We start from the raw sequence: 23,526 nt of genomic DNA, 5'->3' as shown, positions 1-23,526 counted from the left end.
TAAAGTTGTGGATTACTCAATTTTTTAAAAAAAGAATAAGAAAGAAATCACTATACTATTTTCATCCAGGTCTCTCTCCATTTCTAATTTTGTAGCTCTTTGTCCCTTTCCCTGTGCGTTACATTCTCCATGTCATAACTTTTTCCAAACCCTTCCCAAATTTTTGCCAGCAACATCTGAAATCATTTACCCAGTGTCTGGCCTTTATCCATGCTTCTCTCCAGTACACAAAGCACAAGGTTTTAACTTCATTGCACTGCATCTGCTGATTAAATACTTCAAATGTTTTTCTGCCCTAACAGAAGTGTTCTTCTGTCTTTTCCTCAGTCATTGGTTGTTTCTTATTGAATGCATTTATAATGAGCTATCTGTTTTCTTTTGGTGTGTCCATTGGTCAACTGATGTGCCGAAAAGCCGCATTCAATGATAGGACCTACATTCCCAAAACTAATTGATTGAACCACTCTTTAAATAATTGAAATACCAAAGTCCATTAAGATACTATATGCTCGACAAACATCCCAATTACTGCAGATCTATTTTGCCACTAATATTGAAAAGAGACCCTCCTTCGCCCAAGGAACTCGCTGGTCTCTAAACCCCAGCTCACATTCCATATACCGCCCCTAAATATGTATCATATATGCTAAACAATTATGAAAAGTGCTGTGAGATTCTCAACATCCTTGATTCTTTGCAAATCACTCAATCGCTCGATGTCTAACACAATGAATGTGTCCTTCTGTAATGTGACTGGTGCTCATGTAAAGCGCTCTGATGCCTTGAGTTCCAAGTCACACTAAATAAAACTAAAACAAATAAAAAATAAAAAATAAAAACAGGATAACACACATAATCAAAAAAGATATTGTGGCATATTACAGCTCTCTTTTCCAGAGTCTGCTTTGCCCAGCTCTTTTAAGCTCCATCCAAAATAACCTTATCAACTTTCACACAAGTCTAAACTAAGTAAAACAATAACAAAAGCGCTTAAAATCCAAAATAAATTAGTAATAAACAATTCATTAGAAAGTCCAAAATGTTTTTAAATGTCCAACAGTTTCCTCATACACCTCCCCCTGGAAAGTTCCAGTTGTTGCTAAGAACTGAGAGACTCTTTGAAAAGCACTTTGAGCATTACCTGACAGTTCTAATACAACTGGAACCCGCTTCAACTCCTGTGAATGGCAATGTGATGCGATTTGCTTCTCCACACTGATCTACGATGCTAAAGTGTTAAAAAGTTTGCTTTATTCCTCTGCGGTTTATCTTGTAATTTTTGTACATTGGAGAAAGTGACGCACCGACGGCGCAAGAAGCTTGTAAATAACGCCCTAGGCATCTTTGAGCAGAATAAGTACAGATTGAGAATCTACTTCCACTGCAAGAATGGATTCAAATGTGATTGTTCACATGTCTTTGAGAATAGATTGATTGCTGGTGTTAAAGGAAATGTAGGCAATGGGTGGTGGTCAGCTGCTCCCTTTGGCCGGGCAATAGAAGAAGGGAGCCCTGCAATCATGTTGGCTAATCTAAACTGAGACATAAAAGATGTCCAAGATGTACAATGATTCTCCTAATAGAGAAACTATAAAACAAATAATCTTACCCACATATTCATGGGAACTGTGTGAACCATTAGATCACTTCCTACAAAGCAACCAAGAAACCAGACATTTTTAAAGAAAATCCTTTAAAAAAGAATACGAAAATAAATAAATTAATAACTCAGTAGTCAGACAAATACACAATTATTAAATGAATGTAAATCCTTACCGACAGGCTACTTACCAGGGGGGAAATAGATTATCCTCTCTAAAACATTGAACAGCAAAAAAGTTATTGAAGGACTGTAGTTTACTTGTCTCTTTTGAGATAATAAGGGAGCCCAAGACGAATAATCAAATTTTACTTGAACCATTCAATTCTTTTGAAATTATTCCATGCATCCAATCTGTTACAGTCATCATCGTTTTAGCTCGCCTCTAGTTGGATGCCACCTTCCCCAGCACTGAACTAGACCACTATATCTGCGACAACCTGGAATCTTTATCGCTTGCCTCCTACTTTTCTAAAAATTTGTCATTTTGTCTGCCCACTTGACTTTGTAAGTACGGGACAGCCACAGGCGTTGAAAGGATGGCAATGTTTCTAGTTTCTCAACCAAAATAGAAAAATAAATCTTTGTGCATCTCTTGGTATTACAAATTATTTTTGATTTTGAAGAGTTTACTACTAAGCGTGACTCAAGACAGGATAAATAATTTTTTATGAGACATTTTAACAAGAATGTAAGCATATGACAAACAACGTTGATATTGGAAAAATTCACCCCTGAGTTTAAGAACAGTCTTTTCAGTTCATTAATATGAATGCTGAAAGGGAAGGAATCAATGCACATCCTTGCCTGACCCTCACTTGAGCAGAAAAGTACTATAGCAAATTCATGTGGTCTTATTTTAATAGACTCTATATGTTACAGACATCACACCTGGCCATACTGTGACCTCATGTAGTGCCACCAAAAACCTGGCACTATTCGTTGTCCAAAAATCAAGAAATGGAAAAAATTGAGACCTTCTATATTGAAGTATACCTCTTGAGCAGAGTGTATTGCACAATAGATTGAGCAGCCGTTGATTTTCTTGACTGAAAGCACGCCTGTGCTCTTTTAATAGAAATTCTTTTTTTTTCTCTGAAGCGGTCCAGTTCATGAGCATGACTTGGTAGAATATATTAGAAACAAAATAAAGGAGGCCTATTGGGCAATTTCCCAGGTTCTGTGTTTACCCTTTAAAGATGGAACAACAATGCATTCTTTCAACTAGCCCATGGTTCTCTTAAGGCCACAATCACACTATAGACAAAGCTCAACACTTACCATAAGCACAGGATTTTTCTTTTAGCAAAGTCAGCCTCACTTTCGCGTATGTAGCTGCACCACTGAAACTGAGCCAACCATGGCCAGAGTTCGGAGCAGTGGGGGAAAATATGTGCGGTATGCAGGGGCGGCGGCGCCCCACAAGACCCAGAGCTGAAAAAAAAAGTAATAACGTTTTTTTTTAACTATTTTATTTTTCAGCAATCCGTCCTGAACTAAGTGGTGGGACGGGGCGGGGCCGGGCCAGCGCTGCCTAGGGGCAGCATAAGAGAGCTATGCACTTTAAAATGCGCATGACTCTTTGACCAGCAGTCTTGGGATGGCCAGTCAGACATGTGCGTTTTAAAGTTCTGTAGCCCAGCTGTCTTAGACACCTGGGTTAGAGAAAGCACAGACCTACAGTGCTATTAAGAGTGCCGGGAGAGGGCGCTCTATCCAATAATGGTGCTGCTTTCATGCTGTGAAAGCAGTACCAGGATTGGGTAGTGCAGTTTCCTGCTTCTGGGGCTTACAGAAGTTGCCAAAAGGAGGAGGACGTTGCCACCGAAGAAAGGAACTTAAGTTTCACCACCCACAACCCTTGGTGAATGCCAGCCGCCACTGGTTGTATGGCAAACAGATCTTGTTATTACTCCTAGCACAGGCAACCTTGCCATCAGGGCCATTATAAGAGAGGGTGGGGGGCGGGCAGCTGGGTCTGTTTGCCTCAGGCCTCTCATATTAAAGCACCTAGCAAGAAGAAATTATTTTCTTGTAAGTCAAGTTTTTTCTGATCTACATTCATTTCCTTCCTCAGCTCAGACAGCAGTAATTAGTGTTTGGATCTAGTTTTGAGCAAAGTGGTAACCAGAGGCTAACCTGCATATTGGAAGGTTGGTATAGGCAGCCATATCCCAGCCCCTGTAACTGTATCACTCCATTTGAGTGCCTTTGCCTTGTATATTGGCACTGCCATCACAGCATTTACATCGTATGACACTTACATTGGCAGGTATGTTTAATTCAAATGTGCATTTGCAGGAATAGGGCCTAAAAATAAAAAATAAAAGCATTGGCGAAGGCAATATGTCTGGAGATTGGAGCAACCCTTTTGGCTTTGTCAATGATTGTTCTGTCATGTTTTTATGAAAACATTATTTTTGGGGAAGCAGCTGCCAAGCCCCCACTCATCTGAAAAATGGGCTAATAGCAAAAGGGTTTTGTTACCAAAAAGCCCACATTGCTATTGTAGTATATGGCACTTAAGGAAACTACGTTGTGTGTAGATCCGCTTATTGTTAAAGAGCCGAATGCCGTCAGTCACACTGAAGTTAGCTTGTGACTGAAGTGATTGACACACTGTAGGGCATGGAAGAAAAATGTGAATGATACAATAGAAGACCAATGGCCAGGGGGGTTTGCGATTTAGAAAACACAGGTAAAGGTTTAAGGATAAAAAAGGAAGTCAACTTCAAATAAACAGGACAATTCTTTATGGAAAAAGATTAGAAAATCCATAGGTGTAAAATAAAAAAGAGAGAAGTAAAGAAAAATAAACAAATCGGAATATGGCAAAAGAATATAAATTAGGAAACATATTAATAATAAAAACCAAAAATGGTTTAGGAATTAATCCCCAGAGTTTAATATGATATTTATCACTAGTGTTGAGTGTGGGTAGGGCCCATGAGGCACAAGAGGTGGAGCCTTGAGTGAGTCATGACGCCACTGAACAATGGTCATAAATAGCTTATTGCACTTAGCGTATCTACATACATGGTTTATTCCATGATATTTCATCATGTGTATTTGTTTTACCAAAAGGGTTTTAACCAAATGAGGATGCAAGGGATTAAATTTGTGTAGACCCTTAAAGTCACATTGAAGTGACCTCATGGCTATTAGGAGAGATGTTTCTCTGTGTGAAGTAATTGCTCCTTGCAAACTGTAAGACAGTTAAAGGTGTTTTTCTCATGTTAGTTTTGCTGTACTGTTGTAATAATCTCAAATATGACTTTTGCTCCCCAGTATTACATTCATGAATGTGCCTTTATTAGTACATTTGCTCGAAATAACACTTGATATTGGGCCACATATATTTTCATTGAAATGGCATAAATATAGATATTTAATAATGCAGACAACTAGAGCTTCACTCTCGTTGTCTATCTGATATCCCTCAGAAACCCTTTTGGAAAAACAGTCTTAGCAAACAAAGTAACTCATATATAATTGTATGTGTTATATAGGCCCCATATTATACTTCACTACAATTATGTCACAGCATTGAAAAAATAAAGCTTGTTTTCCACTATTGTGATGTGACTTTGCTCAGACCTGGATATGGCCCTTACCTCTTTCAATCCATATACATTTCTGTGTTTAATAACCTATATACCATATACAATTGTAGATGGGTAGCTGAGCGTAAGGTCATATTTTTCACCTTAGGATTCTGATTTACAGAATCAACAACTTAAGCTTTCTTTTTGGTGTCTATCGGCCCGATTCACAGAACTAACTTAAGACAAAATTCTAAACTTACTACTTTTGGTATTCACAGAAGTTGGGATTTTGTCTTAAGTTTGTATTAAGACAGACTTAAGACAGACTTAAGACAAAATCCTAACTAAGTCTGTCTTAAGTCTGTCTTAAGACAAACTTAAGACAAAATCCTAACTTCTGTGAATACCAAAAGTAGTAAGTTTAGGATTTTGTCTTAAGTTAGTTCCTGGGAATCCCTTCATGAAAAACATCCCCTTTTGTCACAGTTGCCCATCTAAAACTATATACATTTTACAGTCTTTCATGATTTTGTGATGGTGTTACAAATGTTTAGAATTATGTTTTTCATTTCAGAGACCTGCTGGGGAGGTTTACAAACTAGAACTTGACTTTCTGGAAACAACATGCCCTGCTCTGTCCCCCACACCTCTTGAGGACTGTCCAGTAAGACCACTAGTGGAACATGTAAGTTTCAAAAGTTAACATAGGAAATAACACTTAATATGCCGACCGTAATTCTAGGCAGCTGTAACGGTGGACAGCAAAATGTCTGTTTTGTCAGGAATTATCTTAGTCCTCAGTGCAGTTATCTGTAAGACTTATTGTTAACAATTCATTATAATCTCATGGATGAGCTTTTGCTCCACATAGAGGAATTAAGACCCTTTCACCTCATGTCATGCTAATGACAGCTTTTTATATAATTAAGCCTACTTTTGAGTGGTGTATTACAAAGCAAAAAGGACTATTTTGCATCTCAAAAGTATACTAACATATCAGACATTAAATTATGTATCCTAAAGACACGTTGTATACAGAAAGCACTGTTGTTGTTGTTCTGTTTTTCATTGTAGCAAGTTTATCTTCATGTTTTAGTCAGACCCAAAAGGAAATTCAAACCTATTGGCTTTGCCAATTCTTGTTCTTTCAATGATGTTTTGGGCTGGAGGAAGGTATATTTTAAAATCCATCTGTCTGGGCGGTGCTCCACAGCAATATTGCCTGAGGTGTTTTCCTGTTTAATATTGCAAAAAAAGAGGCTTACTCCTCAAATAATATTTCATATCATGAGCTGGCTCATTTTTGATGTGATTGTTTCTGTGCCACCCCAAAGAATCATCTAGAGGAGTGAGATCTCTGTTTCCATAGAGAAGATCAAATATTCTAAAACCTGATATTTCCCCATTGATTCCATAAAAGTATGTAAGGATGGGGAGCTGTCCTGCTGGGCGTATTTTCAAATATTTGTGTGTACTTGCTCTTTCCACTACCCTAACTTGTCAGGTCTGTTTCAGCATTTCTTTATTTTGCTAAACTGCTGAAATCCTGTTGAGGGATTAGATGACATTCTCCTCTAAAATCTGACCAAGGTGTTGAGATTTAGACCAGAGAGGGCTAGTAAGTCTGAATCTGGGATTAACTATGCCCAGATTGGATGGAACATAATCATCAGGGAGGTAGAAAACACGTACACCACCCCTGAAGGACTACTGTCTGTGTAATCCAGAGAGCACCAACACCCCAGCGGTGATCTCTGTGTCTTGATAGACAACAGCTTCAAAAAGGGTTAATCTCAAGATAAAAAAAGTTGTGTTGACAGCTGCCATCATTTTTAACCTTAGTTGTCCAAGCATTAAAAAGGTTTTTGATTTTAAAAATAAACTCGCTAAGTGAGAAAGATTTTTGATTTTAAAAATAAAATCCCAAAGTGAGAATTTGTTATTAAAAACAAACAACTAATGACCCCACACCCAGGGACTTTTCCCCTGCATGTGGGCATTATTATTTTTTTCTGTCACTCACCGGCAGGTTTTACCTGAGGTTGATGGTCCAAAAAAATATACCATTCACCGTAAATAGGCCAGCCGATGTAATGTCCTCTTTCAAATGGCCCTTGCTCCATTGGCCCTTCGGAGGAAGCTTCCCATTGATGTAATCAATGGGGGCATCACAGACGGAAAGCTAATGGTCCATCTCTAAATGAGGTGGTTGGTCAAACACATTTGCAACAGAGTCTCTTTCCAACAGACTCTAACACTAAGGGCCTGATCTAGATCTCGGCAGATGTGTTACTCCATCATAACCATAATGGATATCACATCCACCGAAATATAAATCCCCTAGGATACAATGAGATTTATATTTCGACGGACGGGCATTGGTCACCATTGTGATGGAGTAACCCGTCCACCGAGATCTAAATCAGGCCCTAATTATGAAAGGCTGCACACTTTTTGTTAGCATCTTCCTCATTTTTGTTGTGGACAATGGCAATCCCATAATAAAAGTACATTAAGCCAATTGAACAGAAAATATAAAATAATAAATGCATTACATGGAAAGAAAGTACATATTGGAAAAATTCAGTTAAATCAAAATTATAAGAATTTTGTCCACATTATAAAATGAATGCATGGATAAAGTACAAGTATTACTGAACAGTGATAGACCTCAAGAAGGGATTACCTTGACACTTTTTAAGAAATATAGCAGGGATATCATCAGACAGAAGAACCTACCCCTCTGTGTACATGAATTACCTTCTTGCTTTGTGATCAGGTTTTTCATGCCAGCCTACATTTATAAACAATGTTAACAACTATTTTGAACATGAGGACTAAACAGGCTGTCTTCCAAGTGATTCAGCACTGAGAGTGACAGGCGCTGCTTTTTTCTAAGAGATGATCCATCTGAGTGACCCATTTTCTTAGTATTTGACTTGAGAGGGTAGTCCATGAAGTGATGAGTGAATTTCTTTATGGATTTCTTCCCAATATTCTTCACTATACAGTGACCCCAGGGGGTAAATCATGTACTTGTACAACATTTAATTTTTTCTGTCATAGTAGGCTAATCTTCAAAAACAGGAATTCCAGACCGGCCACCTGCAAGGGTTATAGTTGCCACTGTAGTTGTGCCTGCCTAGGTATCGCAGCTGGTTGGCATGTGTGCTTTGATGTGAAGTTGGCATGAGGAAATTCTCTCAGTGCATACCAATCATTAGCATGAGTCCTGCTTTGCATAGTTGTATCTCTGTTGTCTCAATACATTTTGACTAGGCACTTCATTCTCTAATAAATGTGTTCGCCCAAATGTTTATTCAAATTAGGGCAGTATTTACATTAAGTTATTATAAATCAAACACGTGTTAGTTGGCCATGCTATGAATCATAGTTCATTCAGTATGCGGCTATGCTCTCCCTCCTGCAATGGCTGTCAGACAGGGGAGCAGAACTTTTAGGAACTCATCCTGGACTTCCTGCACCAGATGAACATGGGGCTGTTTGACACAAAGGAAGAGAGGAATGACATGGCAGTTACAGTTATGATGATATGAGCCAGCGAGTTTGGTATTATACAACATACTACTTCAACCCCAATGACTTTTGGATTTTTCACTCTGCCCTATACCATTTCTCAGCCTTAGTGTAAACCTCTTGAATCAGGAATATTCCTCAATTTAACAATACGTATCTATGTTTTAGCATGTTAGAGTCTATTGAAATTCAAAGCTTTGATTGTTTTAGCATTGACTTCCCGTCAATGATCACTGACTCGTACGTTTTGTTTGGCTTGGAAACATGGTCGTATGGCTGCTTCTCTGTACGTGAAAGTCAGATTATAAAGCATTTTTGGGGTTACAAACGCTCTGATTTAGTTTGTGACCAAAAAGTGCAATTTACAATGTACAAAATCTATTATGTGATCCAGTAACGGGTTACTGAATCCCAAAATCAGTTTATATGGGCAAAACAAATCACTAGTTGGAAGGGATGAGTTTAAGGCATCCCTTCCAAATATTGAAATGTTATGGTATATATCAATGTTTTGTGACCAACATGCGCTTTCAAATCATTTTTACTGAATCTTAAAATAGGGTGGTAAGCCATCTGCTTAAGAGTAGGGGCACCCTTGGGACAGTCTACACTTTGTGAATGTAAAAAAAAATGTTTGTTGGGGAATAGGGAGTGGTCCAGGGAACCACTGTCTACCTTCAACAAAAGTTTTAAAATTGTCAAACATTTTCTTAAAATTTTAAATGCAATTTCATTTTGCTTCAAAAAATCAGGCTGCATTTAAAATACTATTTATATATTTAAAAAGTGACCCCTAACATGGTGGTCTGCTGATCCCAGGATGTCACCATCCCAGTGATGGCCACCAATTTTAGTGAGTTCATTTGCAGAGTACCTCATGAATATTGAGGAGGTCTGTCGAATTGTGACTCACTACTCTGGACTTTGTGAATCAGCCTATTTGTACATAGGTTGGTTCTACAAGCTTCTACACTGGTCACAGAAATACTTGTCACAATTTGTGACCAGTTTTTTGCAACCAGTGTTTTGTACATCTGGGCCCAGTTCTCGACTGCCAATCCATATTGTTGCATGCTCAATATTTGGTTTGAGAATGAATTAAGGTACATAATCATTACTTATCATTCCCAAGCATATGCCTGAATTATTCTTTTCATTTACTGCCATGCTGGCAGCATTCCTACATTCCTACTACTACATTTATTTGTTATCATCCACAGTCTCCTCCTGGCTTAATGGGGCAAAACACAGTGGTACAATTAACTTTCTGCATTGAAAGAAATGTAACTAAATGTAGGTACCACTCTTGAGTGTTGTTGATTTTAGATATTCTCAGCATCCTGTACAAAAATGTCTTTTACCCAGCATGGCATGGACCCAAACACAACAACCTACCCTCACAACAAGTATATACACATTACATCTACACATCATCTTGTGTTCAAAATATGTTATTAAGATTTTCATGAAGAACAATAAAGACATACAGTAAATGGATTTGATTGATAATAACCCTTACAATATACATATCAGAAATATCTTATAATCATTTCAAGAGAAATTAAAACAGTTAGATCAAAGAAAGGGATAAAATAAAAGTAGGTATGGGAAGGGAGGGGACAATCAATAATATACGAATGCTTATCACTATAAAGAGCTACTAAACAAATTACATGACAGCACATCAACCGGAATCTGAAAGGAATGAAAAGAAATAGGAATATGATTAACACCAGATAATAATAACTGTGCACCTCTTCTTGTAAAAATAACCCAAGACCACCAAGGATGAACTGATAACTTAGAAACATCTTTCCAGAAAAAGGTAAGAGATTTTAACGCAGCTGAAATTAAGAAGTCAAAAAGTTTACATTCAAGGTCATTTAAATTTTGCGATAAGGTAACAGATTTGCATATTAAAAATTTATAAGCTAAGTCTTCATGTACATTTAATATATTCTTAATAATGACCCAAACGTCTGACCAAAATGTGGAAATTACAGGCCAATCAAAAAGCATATGTTGTAATGAACCAGGATTTAAATTACAATGCCAACATAAATCCGATTGAATTAGTTTAGCTTGGAATAAACGTTGTGGAGTCCATAAACAATAAAATAAAATATAGGAATTGGTTTGATGTATTGACGCAGGTAACCAACCAGATATATTACTAAGCCATATAGTTTCCCATGTATTAAAAGACAAAGAAAGTGATAATTCATTATTCTAAAATGTAGAGATAGTATTGATGTTACTTCCTAACGCATTTGATAGTTTTTTTTATATAAAATAGAAACCCCATGAGTTGACAAAGATATAGTTTGGATATACATAGCTAGGTCGGGTTTAACATTAGACGGAATAACTTGGTGAAAAGAATCTAAAATAGAATTACTTAAATATTCATATTAATTAAAATCAGATTTAGATCAACCAAACTTTAATCGTAACTCTTCAAATGGTATAAAAGTATTATTGGAGTAAACATCTTTAAGATAAAAAATACCCTCTTTATTCCATGAAGACCAAAAACTAATATTCCTATTCAATTTGATAGCATTGCTATACCATAGTGATAATTCATCAGTACTATTCATGGGGATTAGAAAAATTGAATCTAGATCGTTGAACATCAATTTAGTAGATTTAATAATAACAGATTTATGAAGAAACAGTAATTTTTTTGCCATAGTTAACAAAGATGGCAATGGGAACGGTTGTACAATAGATTTTTCAATATGGAACCAAGTAGGTGGATTTTGTATAAAAGAATGATTAAACCAAATGGCACTTTGTTTTAAAATAAAAGCTTTATAATATAAAGAGAAATTTGGGATACCAAATCCAGCATTACATTTATGTATTTTTAATTTTTTATAACTAATACGTGGTGCTTTGTTGTTCCAAAGAAATTTAGAAAGAAGTTTATCAACACTAGCATAGAATTTTAATGGAAATTGAGTAGGGATCATGGCAAGAGTGTAAAAGATTTTAGGAGCAATATTCATTTTAATAGATTCCATTCTACCCCACCATGAAAGATGAAGCAACGACCATTTAGCCATTTTATCTTTAATATATTCTATGACAAAATTACTGTTAAGAGTCATAGTCGATTTAATAGAAGAGGAAAATAAAATACCAAGGTATTTTAACCTATTCTTCTGCCAAATAATTTCATTCATGGAAATCATATCTGGAGTACAATAAATATTTAAAGGAAAAAATTCTGTTTTATTAGTGTTTAACTTGTAACCTGAAACTTTAGAATACTGTGCTATAATGTCTAATAAAGAGGGAAATGATGATAGTGGATCGTTGATAAATAAAAGGACATCATCAGCATATGCTAAAGTTTTAATAACAACTTCTTAAATACTAATTCCAGTAATATTATCACACTTTCTTATAGAGTTTAGAAAAGGGTAAATACCAATTAAAACAGTAATGGGGATTGGGGGCATCCTTGTCTTGTACCTATGAAAAGTGAGAATTTATCTGAAACTTGTCCATTAATAAACAGACGGACAGTGGGAGAAAAATATAAAGCTGAAATCATACGGATAAAAATGTCACCAAAATTAAAAGAAGATAAAGTGTGAAATAAAAATTGCCAATGAAGTTTATCAAAGGCTTTTTCAGCATCTAAAGCCATAATTCCAGAAGGAATAGTTAGAGTGTGACCCTGTTCAATGACATGTAATAAGGTTCTGGTATTATTGGCAGAGTACCTATTTTTCATAAATCCAGATTGATCAGGATGTATAATAGATTCTAAAACAGGGGATAGACGTGTAGCCAAAATGTTAGCATATAATTTACAGTCTTGATTAATGAAAGAATTAAGGCGATAGTTAGAAACTAGGGAGGGATCCTTATCTGGTTTAGAAAGCACAATAATTAAAACCTCCGTAAAAGATCCAGAAGTAATTCCTGAAGAGCCAAATGATGTAAAAAGTTGAAATAAAAAAGGAAGGAGATGGGGTTGAAATTCTTTATAAAACTCAGCTGGGATACAATCAGGGCCCGGAGATTTATTTGGTTTTTGAGATTTAATAGCAGATCTGGGGCCAGATGTAGGTAAGTATATTTTACCGACTCATAAATACCGAATTTTACCGATTCGGTATTTATGAATCGGTAAAATTGAAGGAGGGAGATTTCGGTAAATTTGGTAATTGAATTACTGAATCTGTAAAAATCGGTATTTACCGAATCGGTAAATACCGATTCGGTAATGCTAATTGATTCCTATGGGCCTTGAAGCCCATAGGAATCAATGGGCATTACCGAATCGGTATTTACCGATTCGGTAAATACCGAATCCTGCAAGGGTGCAGGGGGTGTCACTTTGACACCCTCTAGCACCCCAAATACAGGCATGTGTGCCATGTGGCACACAGCCATGCCCTAAGGGCATGTATGTCTGTCACATGGCATAGGTGTGCCTGTGACACCTATGCCATGTGATTCGGTATGTTACCTGGATTCGGTATTTTACCTGGATTCGGTATTTTACCACCCAATTGGATTGGGTGGTAAAATATCGAATCTGTAAGGCCTTTGGGACTCAGAAGAGTCCCACCTACATCTGGCAGTTACCGAATCGGTAAAAATACCGATTCTGTATTTAACCGATTCGGAAAATTTACTGATTCGGTAAATTTACAGAATCGGTAAAATTGGCCACCTACATCACAAATACCCATTTACCGGTCGGTAAATGCCCTCCTACATCTGGCCCATAATTTCCTCTTTGGTAATGGGCGAATCCAGTCAGATTTTATCAGAGTCGGAATTCTTAGGCAAACCACGTGAAGATAAAAAGGAATCAATTAATAAGTCATCATGAAAATCAGGTTTGTTATATAACTTAGAGTAACAATCCAAGAATTCATTAACAATATATCTATGAGACAATGCAATTTTACCATGTGGGCTATGAATAGAATTGATTTGGGATTTATCTTTTTTAATACTCAGGTAATTCGGTAACAGTCTTCCGGATCTATTTGCGTTGAAACTAAATTTTGCTTTAGCCTTAGTAATCTGAATGCCAGCTCTTTTACTAAAAATTGAATTAAACTCATAGCGTAGATGTTGCAGTTTAGATCTATATTGAAAATCATTAGACGTAATATAAAGCCGTTCATATTTCACAATTTGTTTTTCCAACAGCTTAATTTTTGCATTAAAGGTCTTGTTTTCATGAGCCATAATGGAGATAGCAACTCCTCTTATATAAGCTTTAACACCTTGGCTGCTACTTGAATTTTTCCCCTGTGCTAGACATTCCAGAACAGGGTGTGGTCGTGACGGAACCATTCCGTCATCAGCACAGCTCAGCCGTGACTGATGACGGAATGGTTCCGTCACAAGCATCGAAGGGGTTAAAAACATCCCATCTATTAACCATAGAAGTAGAGCCTTCAGGATTAAATTGAAAAAAGTCATCAATAGCAGATAAAAGTCTCAGCCTATTACGTTCATTGAGAGCTATATTAGAATTCATTCTCCATCTAGACTGTTTAGCAAAGGAAGAATTGACATTTAAAACACAAGAAACCATAGCATGATCAGAAATATCAATATTACCGATCATTGGAGTAGAAACAATGTTAATCAGTTGTCTTGAAACTAATATATAATCAATCCTAGAATGAGAATTGTGAGGGTTAGAAAGAAAAGTAAAATATTTTTTTGTGGGAAAATGTAAACGCCAGATATCAACTAACTTGGTTATTTGAAGAAATGATTTAAAAGCAAAATAAACCTTAGGAGGACGGAATTTAGTGCAAGATAATCTATCTAACAAAGAATCTGATATAATATTAAAATCACCAGCAACAATTAAAGGCATGTTACCAATTTTTTAAATTCCAGTTGAAAGATTATTCAAAAAAACTGGATCATCAGCAGTAGGACCATATACATTTAATAGAAATACAATCGAGTCATAAACTTTAACTTTAACAATTAAATATCTCCCATCCGTATATTAAATTTTACTTACGATTTGGCAGTGCGATTATTTTGCAAATAATATAGCAACACCATTTTTCTTGCCACAAGCAGGAGAAGAAACAATATTATCAACACATTTTTTCTTCATAAAATCTAAAATGTTATCATCGACATGGGTTTCTTGTAAAAAACTAAAATCAGCTTTGCACCTACCTAAGTAATCTAAAATTTTCGTACATTTACCTGGATGGCGTAAACCTTTAACATTGAGAGAAACTACTTTAATATTTGCCAGAATGGAGGGAAACAAGAGGAAAGAATAAGAAGAGGAGCATAAAAAGAAAGTATAAGAATTAAGATGACAGTAGCTCTAGAACTTTCAAAAGGGAAAGAAAAAGGTGAAACGAAGAAAAGGAGACAAACAAAAGACATAAATATGAATAGTGAAACGCACACACACTCTGCAACCATGGCCGGAACCGTTGGAACCCAAAATATGAATGAAATGAGTTATAATAGTGCCAGAAAAATCATGTTAGAGAAAAGTCAAGAAGTAGGGTCATGAGTATCCATTGAATGCTGCAATTGTTGATCCAAACAATGGCGCAGTTCAGCCAGACGTTGAAAATTATCCTTCCAAATGGGCATTGTGGATGGATCAAAAAGGGCGTATTTATATCCAAGGCTTTTTAATTGAGGGCGAAGATCAGGAAATTCCTTACGGATTGCAACAGTTTCCTTAGCAAAGTCCTGGTGAATAAAGATTTTACTACCATTAACCATCAAGGAAGGAATTTCTCTTGCTGCTTTTCTGACCATGATCAAATGATGATGACGAAGAATTTTGAAAATCATCTGTCTAGGTTTATTATGATGAGGATTGCGATGAGAAGGGATTCTGTGGGCCTTATCAACTTCAAACGTTTCTGGGAATTTGATATTCAAAAGACCAGGAATTAAGTTTTCCAAGTATAACCGACAGTTAGAACCTTCCACTTCTTCTGGTAAATTAAATATGCAAAGGTTGTATTGTCTATTACGATTTTCCAAATCCAGAAGATGTGAGCACATTGGTTACATTTTCGCCACAAGAGGAGTAAAAGCATCTACTTTGACTTTATTATCTTGTATTTTAATAGAGTTATCTGAGATTTTCATGGACAAACTTGCCATTTCCTTACGCACATTTTTAACTTCTGTCGCAATGGTATCAGTATTAACTCCAAATGCCTGAATTTATTCCAAAATTAAAGAAAGTGAGGGTTCAGATGACAACCACTTACGATTTTATCAGAGGAGGTGAAACCTGCTGTTGTCTTTTATTGCTGAGGAGAGTTTTATTTTTCAATTTTTGAAAATAAAAAGTCAAAGTTGAAGAAATATGAGCAACTTGTGAATAAATACAGGAAAAAGTAAGAACAAATCCTCATGGTGCAGCAGCTAAACTGAACTGTGGGTGTGGCTACGCCCCAAGCCAGGCTCATTCCTGATGAGCTCTCCGCCGCTTTGACAAACAAATCAGGCTGTACCTTGTGACTGAGCTGGGAGCAGGAACCAGGGAGCCGGAATCACCACTTCTTGTGAGTAAAAAAGGCTGAAACCTCAGTATATATCATGGAAAGGGTTAAGAATTATAGCGACCCCATAAAAATCAATTTTCTGTCAGGAAAATCGGCGTATTGAAGAAAAAAATCGCCGAAAATTTTGCGAGTTAACTTGATGGCGGCCATCTTAGTTCGTGCACTCGCGCGTCTCTCCATCCTCATCATCTTAACCTACGTCATTACCTCTAAATCGATCCCATTGTTATCCTAACATTCCTACTATTACTGACGATACCACTGGTCCTAATGTTGAATACAATATGGAAATAGGTTGCAATAAAATATACTCAAAAGTTCTGCAAAAAGAAAACCCTAATTCCTACTTTAAGAGAAATACACATATGTAAATGGTAAATTAAAATATCGATGATTCATTTTGTAATATAATAAATAAATCACTGTGATCTTATTCGATTTTTACTTACCTACAAGGCCAGTTGATTGATGTACTGGGTCTCAGAAAATGTGTATTAAAGTTGCAGAAACCTGATATGAACTCCAAAAATTGATCTCACATAATTCTCTATTAACTGATCACTTAGAGACTCCACGCCCACTTGTACAATGGAAAGCCCACAAAAAATGCCACATTCTCAAAATAACCTTCAGCTTCATCACTGTGCACTGCAAACTTCACAATAAAACTCCTTCACAGGACCAATCACAACCTCAAAACACTGATAACACACTTGCCCACCGTGCAATCTAAGCCAAGTATAAATCCTAAAACCAAACTATCAGCCCAAAGTCAGGCCTTAAAGTGCAAGCCCCAGCACTCAAGGGTATACTTACTTCCAAGACCTACACTGCGGATGACGCTAACAGATGTGTTACCACTCACAGCACTATTGTCCATTTAAACACAACAACAATTAAAAGTCTTCTAGTTCTAGTTCTAGTTCACATTAAGCACGCCGAACAACCATAGTGGATTAAATCATCTCTAGATGCTCTAAACATGACAGTGCTGACACAACCGAAAACACGTTTACACTAAGCAAAACTATGTAACATATACCTGCAATCAAAGCCAATAACCAAATATTTTCATCACTAAAATTCATGAGCCCACCAACTCCAACCACTTAAGTGCATTACTTTCTCAAATAGATGTAAAAAATCCCAACATCTTTCTCCAAACCGTATTCCATTAATAGTATATTTAAAAAACGTATACCTACTTTCATCACAAATACACACATTCAGAAACAAAGCCCCCTCTTACCCACAAGTACCCAGACCAACAAAATGCAAAACTTACATTCCTGCCTTTTCTACTAAATAACAGATGGAAGCAACACATCAAACACCATACCAAAGCCAGACTTCAGACAGTAGACCTTACCATTATTAAAGGATTGAACACCCTCGACACTCCTTTCAAGTTCACACTGTTCACACTGCAATGTGAAAATCAAGAATTACACAACTGTTAAAGAAGCCTGCGATCGACCATTTTCAACCCATTGCACTATTATCTTATTTGAATAACTCACTTATTAGCAGAAATCTTTAAAACCATGCCTGCAGACCGGGTTGCGTTCCAAAAGGCAATTTCCAACCAACACTCATTATCCAGCCCTTCCAGTGGCCCAGTCCTCCTTATTGTAGGAGAGGCACCACCGTATTTGAATTTGAATTTGAATTTTTAAAAATGTATAAAGCGCGCGTACACTGTGCAGTTTCTTGGCGCTAGAGGATTCTTGAGCTAAGGCGGACACTGGGGGCTATATGCTGAAAGCTTGTTGGAACAGAAAAGTCTTGAGAGCTTTGCGGAACTCAAGGTAGGAAGGGGAAAGTCTGACCTGGGGTGGGAGAGAGTTCCAAAAGGTAGGTGTCAGAACCGAGAATTTCTGACCTCCCGATCTTTTTTCTTAAATCGGGGAATAACTAATAAAGATTTAGAAGAGGAGCTTAACGCTCTAGAGGGGCAGTAATTGGCAATGGAGGAGTTGATAAAAACAGGGGCAGTGCCCGCTCGAGCTTGAAAAGTAAGACAGCCAAGTTTGAACAGAGCGCGTTGTTTGATGGGGAGCCAGTGAAGGGCAATAAGAAGGGGTGAAGAGTGGTGATATTTGGGTAGGCCATGTACCAGGCGGGCAGCCTGGTTCTGCACCAGCTGGAGATGCTGAAGTGCGTAAGCGGGAGCGCCATTGTAAATTATGTTCCCTTAGTCGGTCTTCAATGAAGAAGTAGCATTTCTGATGCCACTCACTCAATCATTTCTCGAGTTAACTTTCAATTTGGAAAACACCTGTAGAAGGCAGATGCGAACGGGCATAGTTCTACTAATTCCTAACAGATCCATCAGCAGATGTATTAATAGTGAAAGGGGGTAGGAGCGCACTGCTTGCATGTAACAGCCCCATTACCTTATAGCTTCTTGGTAGATGTAGTTCAATTTTTCACACAAAGTTCATATAATTTTTCAGTTAATGCAATCTTTTGAAATTGTATCTCTAAACATCAGTGTTTCGGGATTCCTTCCTCATCAGTATAGAATATTTATGGGTTGCTGGATATGCTGCCAATTTTCTCAGGTATAATTCCACTCATAGCGTGCAGGTGTTCCAAAGCTCGTCAGCTTGGGGGTGGCTCACGAGAACCTTTTATCAGTGAAAGTGGGTAGGAGCGTACTGCTTGCATGTAACAGCGCCATTACCTCATAGCGCCTTGGTAGTTGTAGTTTAGATTTTCACACAAAGTTCATATTATTTTTCAGCTGCTGTATCCTCCCAATCCTGGGTGTAACTGTACCCACCACCTGCAGTGTTTTTTCCCCGTCATTTATGTATAAAGAGAAGAGGAAGGTCCCCAGGATACCCCTCTCCTTATACCAAAAGGTGCGGTCAATTCACCCTGGATGCCACACAAGTGTGCCAAAAATGAAATTACTAAATACAAACACTTTTAGTTATCTGGAGATCCAGTTTTCATCTAAACTGGACTTGAAGTGCCATAGGGAGATCTGTGCATCAAATATGATCATGAACAATAAAGGGTTGATGAGGTTTGCCTCAAAAGTAGGAAACAAAGAAACTGCTCAAAATGCTCACCCTACTGGGCTACTAGGGACAAGGGTGTTCTACATACGTTAGAAGATGCCTTTCTACAGAGGCTTCTGGCAGTACTCTCTCTACTCCAGCATCCATTATTCATTTGAATTGGGTGTTGATTTCTTCTTGGCTACCATGAAAGTGATTCCCTCCTATTATGGTGATCTGTGTGGTCCAAACAGGAAACGATATGCAGACCTAGATATGATGAATGGAATGCCCTGGCTATGAAATATAAAGCAGGCCCTGTCTGGATTGGACCAGACAGAGAGCGACTTATGGTCTCACCAAGAGGAAATTTTAAGGTGTTCCAAAAAAGATATACCAGAAATTGTGTTTGGGGGTCTGCCGTGGGAATAGGGTACAAGTAGACTTCCCCAAGGTATCAGCGGGGCGTTATATAGTATGGAATGATCAGCCTGGATGTATATTTTACCTCAAGATAACTAATAATACACAGTATATGTACCTTCTCACTTTCCATTATTTGACTGTATCTCAAAAAAATGAAGGTTGTGGTAAAATCACCTGAAAATGCCCTTGTGATGATTGGTCAGAGCAGACTACTCAGCACTTAGCACTTTCTTGTAAGTTTTACCTAATTCCCAGGAAATACCTTCTTAAACCTCTTTTTCTACAAGACAGAACCATTCATTAACAGGCGGTAGGCAAACGTTTATATGAACTAGGGGACGTGACAGTATGCCATAGGGTCGTCCTGTTGCTTTCTAAAGTGATCTGTATTAGAGCTCTATTTGATGACTCAGGGAATAAAATTACTTAATTGGGTCAGGGCCCTTACTACACATCTCAGGCTTTGTTTTGCTGTCACTGCCCTTTGTGATTTAGTGGCTATATTCACATGGTATCATATCAATCCAATTTTAAATCGTAATGGCTATTGCAGGAATTTGATGCAAATTTGTGAGATGTTTGTTTTCCATTGTATTTCTTAAATCTATTTTAGATGTTATTTTAACTGTTGTGCCGCTGTGTGAATTTTGGTTTTATGAGATGCATGTTATAAATATATTGTTATATATTTTATTGTATTAACCTGTTGCTTTTACGGTTCACATAATGTGTTCCGAATAAGGCTTTTGACTGACTGTCAATCTACCCCCTTCTCTTTCTTCAGCAGTATAGATTGAGGATATGTGAGTTAGATCATGATGCAGTGCTATTGAGGTAATACTCAAAATATCACTTCGAAAGGAGTGAATTCAAAAGATCATTCTAGTTAGCTTTTCAAAATTTTTATGATCATCTAATTGCCTACTTCAACAATTTCACAATTTCAAAGCATATGCAGCATTGACTCTAGTCCTGTGGTATTAATTTTTGTCAACACAGCACTATCCAGAAAAAGGCGCCCTAGAACTATTAATGTGCAGATTATTTTGTGGAACACCGGCCCAGTTTTCAGTATGAAAATATAGTGCCTAAACTTGTGCGATCCTTTATTTAAATTTTCCAAGGCAGAACATGTTCAAATCATGGGGTAAAATAGCTTGGAAAATATCATGAATGTCATCTTCCTTAAATTACATATAGTCACATCCTACCTAGTTGTGAATCTATAATGGCTTAAGTGTGGCTGATGTGTTGTTGGCTTGTAATGGCTGATTCTTAGCTGCTGATCATTCTATATGACAACATTACATGATGGTGTGAATTTACAACCACAATCACACAACTGCTTTTCACCTAAAAACATTTTACAAAAACAGATTAGATATAGTAGTTAAAGTAAATGTCCACAGCTTCGCAGTGAATGATCTATAATTGTCTTGAATTTAAGTCTAAATTTCAGATTTCTGTTTTACCTACAGACAGTTGAAGGTGATTGCGATGTCAAACTGCTCAAACTTGATGGCAACTTTACTGTTCTGAGCTACAACTGCAAATCAGAGCCTGGTAAGTTGTTTTATTTAACCCGTTTACCGCGGCGGTAATTCCCGCCGCGGTGCGGCCGTTTTTGATCGCGGGTGGAATGCCGTCGGCCAATGGCCGACGGCAGCACTGGCGAGGTAGCGCTGCCGTCGGCCATTGGCCGACGGCAGCGCTTAAAGGGCTAATTTACAGTTTCACATTCTATATTACCCATCATATATGCGTTAGATATCATTGAATAATGATTTCAAAACAGGAAAGTGTAGATAAGTGTCTGATTTCAGATGATGCCACTCAACTCCTCATCAGCGTGGAAAGTGGTAGATTGGCATAAAAGTAAAGTTGAAAATTCTACTTCCTTAGGTCTTCTGATGCAATTTCTGTGATGTCACAGCATTGGTAGACTAAGCAGAGGGCTTTATTGACATCATTGGTATAAATAGGGCTTTGGAGGACAAGTAATGAGTCAATGACAGTCCTTGACAGAGGCTATTAGCTGAATATTGAATCTTTCTAATGAAAAGCCTATTAGGATTTGTCTGTGACGTGCTTCCCCGGGCCTATGCAAAATTAGTCGACGAAGGACAAAGGTATGCCAGACTTTACATATGGGATACATAGTATGCTTAATGGAAATAATTTACAAAATCAATGGTTATCTTTAATATCTGGCATGGATAAACCTCTAATAGACCAACACTGCACTTAGGTCTACAGAATCCTCGTATAGGCCTTGAAAGACTAAACCCTAACATGCTCTTTGCTAATTTCCCACCCGGGGCTGACATGCTACTATATGGTTTTTCAATCAAGGTCTGTGGGAAGGAAAAATGCATAATCTCTGCTGCCCTCTGATCATCTCTGAAAAGTAGGAGAAATGCAGTTCCTGTTCCAAGGGAATTGGTGAGAAGTCAGAAATTCGAAATGTGAAATAAAAAAATACATATTTACTATTTTTTCACTGTATTGCTGTCCCATAATTAATGGCTGTTGGGAATTGCAATGTAACTAATAATTGTAGAAAGATCCACAGAGTCTAATTTAAAGTTGGGTGGTAATGGGAAGACCTCCTGTTTCTAGAGGAAGTGCTATATTTGGAACAGAATCTTTTAGTGCTGTGGTACTCAGAGTACAGCCCGCGGGCCACACCAGAGGCCACCAGTACTTGCTTGTTGGGCCACAGACCTTTTCATGGCCCCGTTCTTGCTTGGGCAAGCCAGAGACAGTTGCTTCGTAGCGGGCTCCGCTGAGTTTTTTAGTAAACATAAAGGACTGCCTCTGTAGCATGTGCGATAGCAACTTCACTCCATATGCTCCAGTGGCCCTCTTTTGTGTTTACTGAAAGCCTCAGGGACGTCAATCACCAGGCACTGGCGGGAAGCAAAGGCCCTTTAACCCCTTGCATGCTGATGACGGCCCCCAGCCATCATGCACGACGGTGCTCGTGTGCTGATGACGGCTGGGGGCCGTCATAAACCCGCCCACTTGCGATTTTGCCGCACAGGCGCAGAATCGTGGCCACATGCAAGGGGTTAAAAGTCAAGCTGTTGCACATTCACAGCCGACTTTTAAGGATCCTTTCAGCAAGCTTCCAGCTACCTCTGCTGAGGACGTTGCTGGATGCAGCCTACTCTGTCCACACCGCCTGCAGTGTCCAGGCCGCTTGCAGACTGCTCTCTCTGCCCTCCCAGAGGACTACAGATGCAGCAGGGGGCCTCCCGTGAATATGGCCAGCCTGCAACCCCCCTCGCCGACCAGCTTGTTTCCCTTCTTTCCCAGCCTGCTCGCAGCCAGCCAGCTGCCCTCCTCATCAGGAAGCCTGTCTACCCTGTAAAATCTGCCTGCAGGTTGCCTTTCAGGCCAGTTATTGGACTGTTTTTTGACTGTTTGTGGGCCTGTTTTAGGGTCTGCTGGGCCAGGTTTTACTATTCCTTGATATTAAAAGTAACATTGCGTGCACAAAGCTCAAATCCATGCAGTCTTCCATACCTTGCAAAAAACTCATGCAGCATGTCTTTAGAGATAAAAACTGTCCACATTTGTTGATATGGGCCACATTTTTAGTTATCTAATTTACTAAAGAGGCCAATTTTATTTTGATACCAGGGCATATTTTATGTCCCAGTTTGACCGTGTCCCTCATGCCCACCATGTCACTGCACGTCTCTTGTTACAGGTTAAAACCAGCCTCCTTGTCTCTCTTTACAGGACACAGCAGCATTCCTCTTGTTTCTGCATGTCTGTTTACAGGTGAATGCTGTCTCACCTGTAACTGCGTGTGTGTTATGGGTGAACATTAGTCACTAATCATTGCAAATAAACAT

The 23,526-nt window shown here is 38.0% G+C and overlaps 1 protein-coding gene across 1 annotated transcript in view; it reads left to right on the top strand.

Annotated features, from left to right (window-relative positions):
* Window positions 1-23,526, top strand: part of AHSG (alpha 2-HS glycoprotein) — a 60,267-nt gene that overhangs the window by 2,948 nt on the left and 33,793 nt on the right. Inside the window, exons 2-3 of the mRNA XM_086944236.1 lie at window positions 5,720-5,830; window positions 21,142-21,226. Coding sequence (XP_086800362.1) covers window positions 5,720-5,830; window positions 21,142-21,226 — 196 coding nt within the window. The remainder of the gene's footprint in view (window positions 1-5,719; window positions 5,831-21,141; window positions 21,227-23,526) is intronic.

Source organism: Lissotriton vulgaris, chromosome 11, assembly GCF_964263255.1.
Source record: "Lissotriton vulgaris chromosome 11, aLisVul1.2, whole genome shotgun sequence".
Lineage (NCBI taxonomy): Eukaryota > Metazoa > Chordata > Amphibia > Caudata > Salamandridae > Lissotriton > Lissotriton vulgaris.
This window is presented reverse-complemented; position numbering and strand designations above follow the sequence as displayed.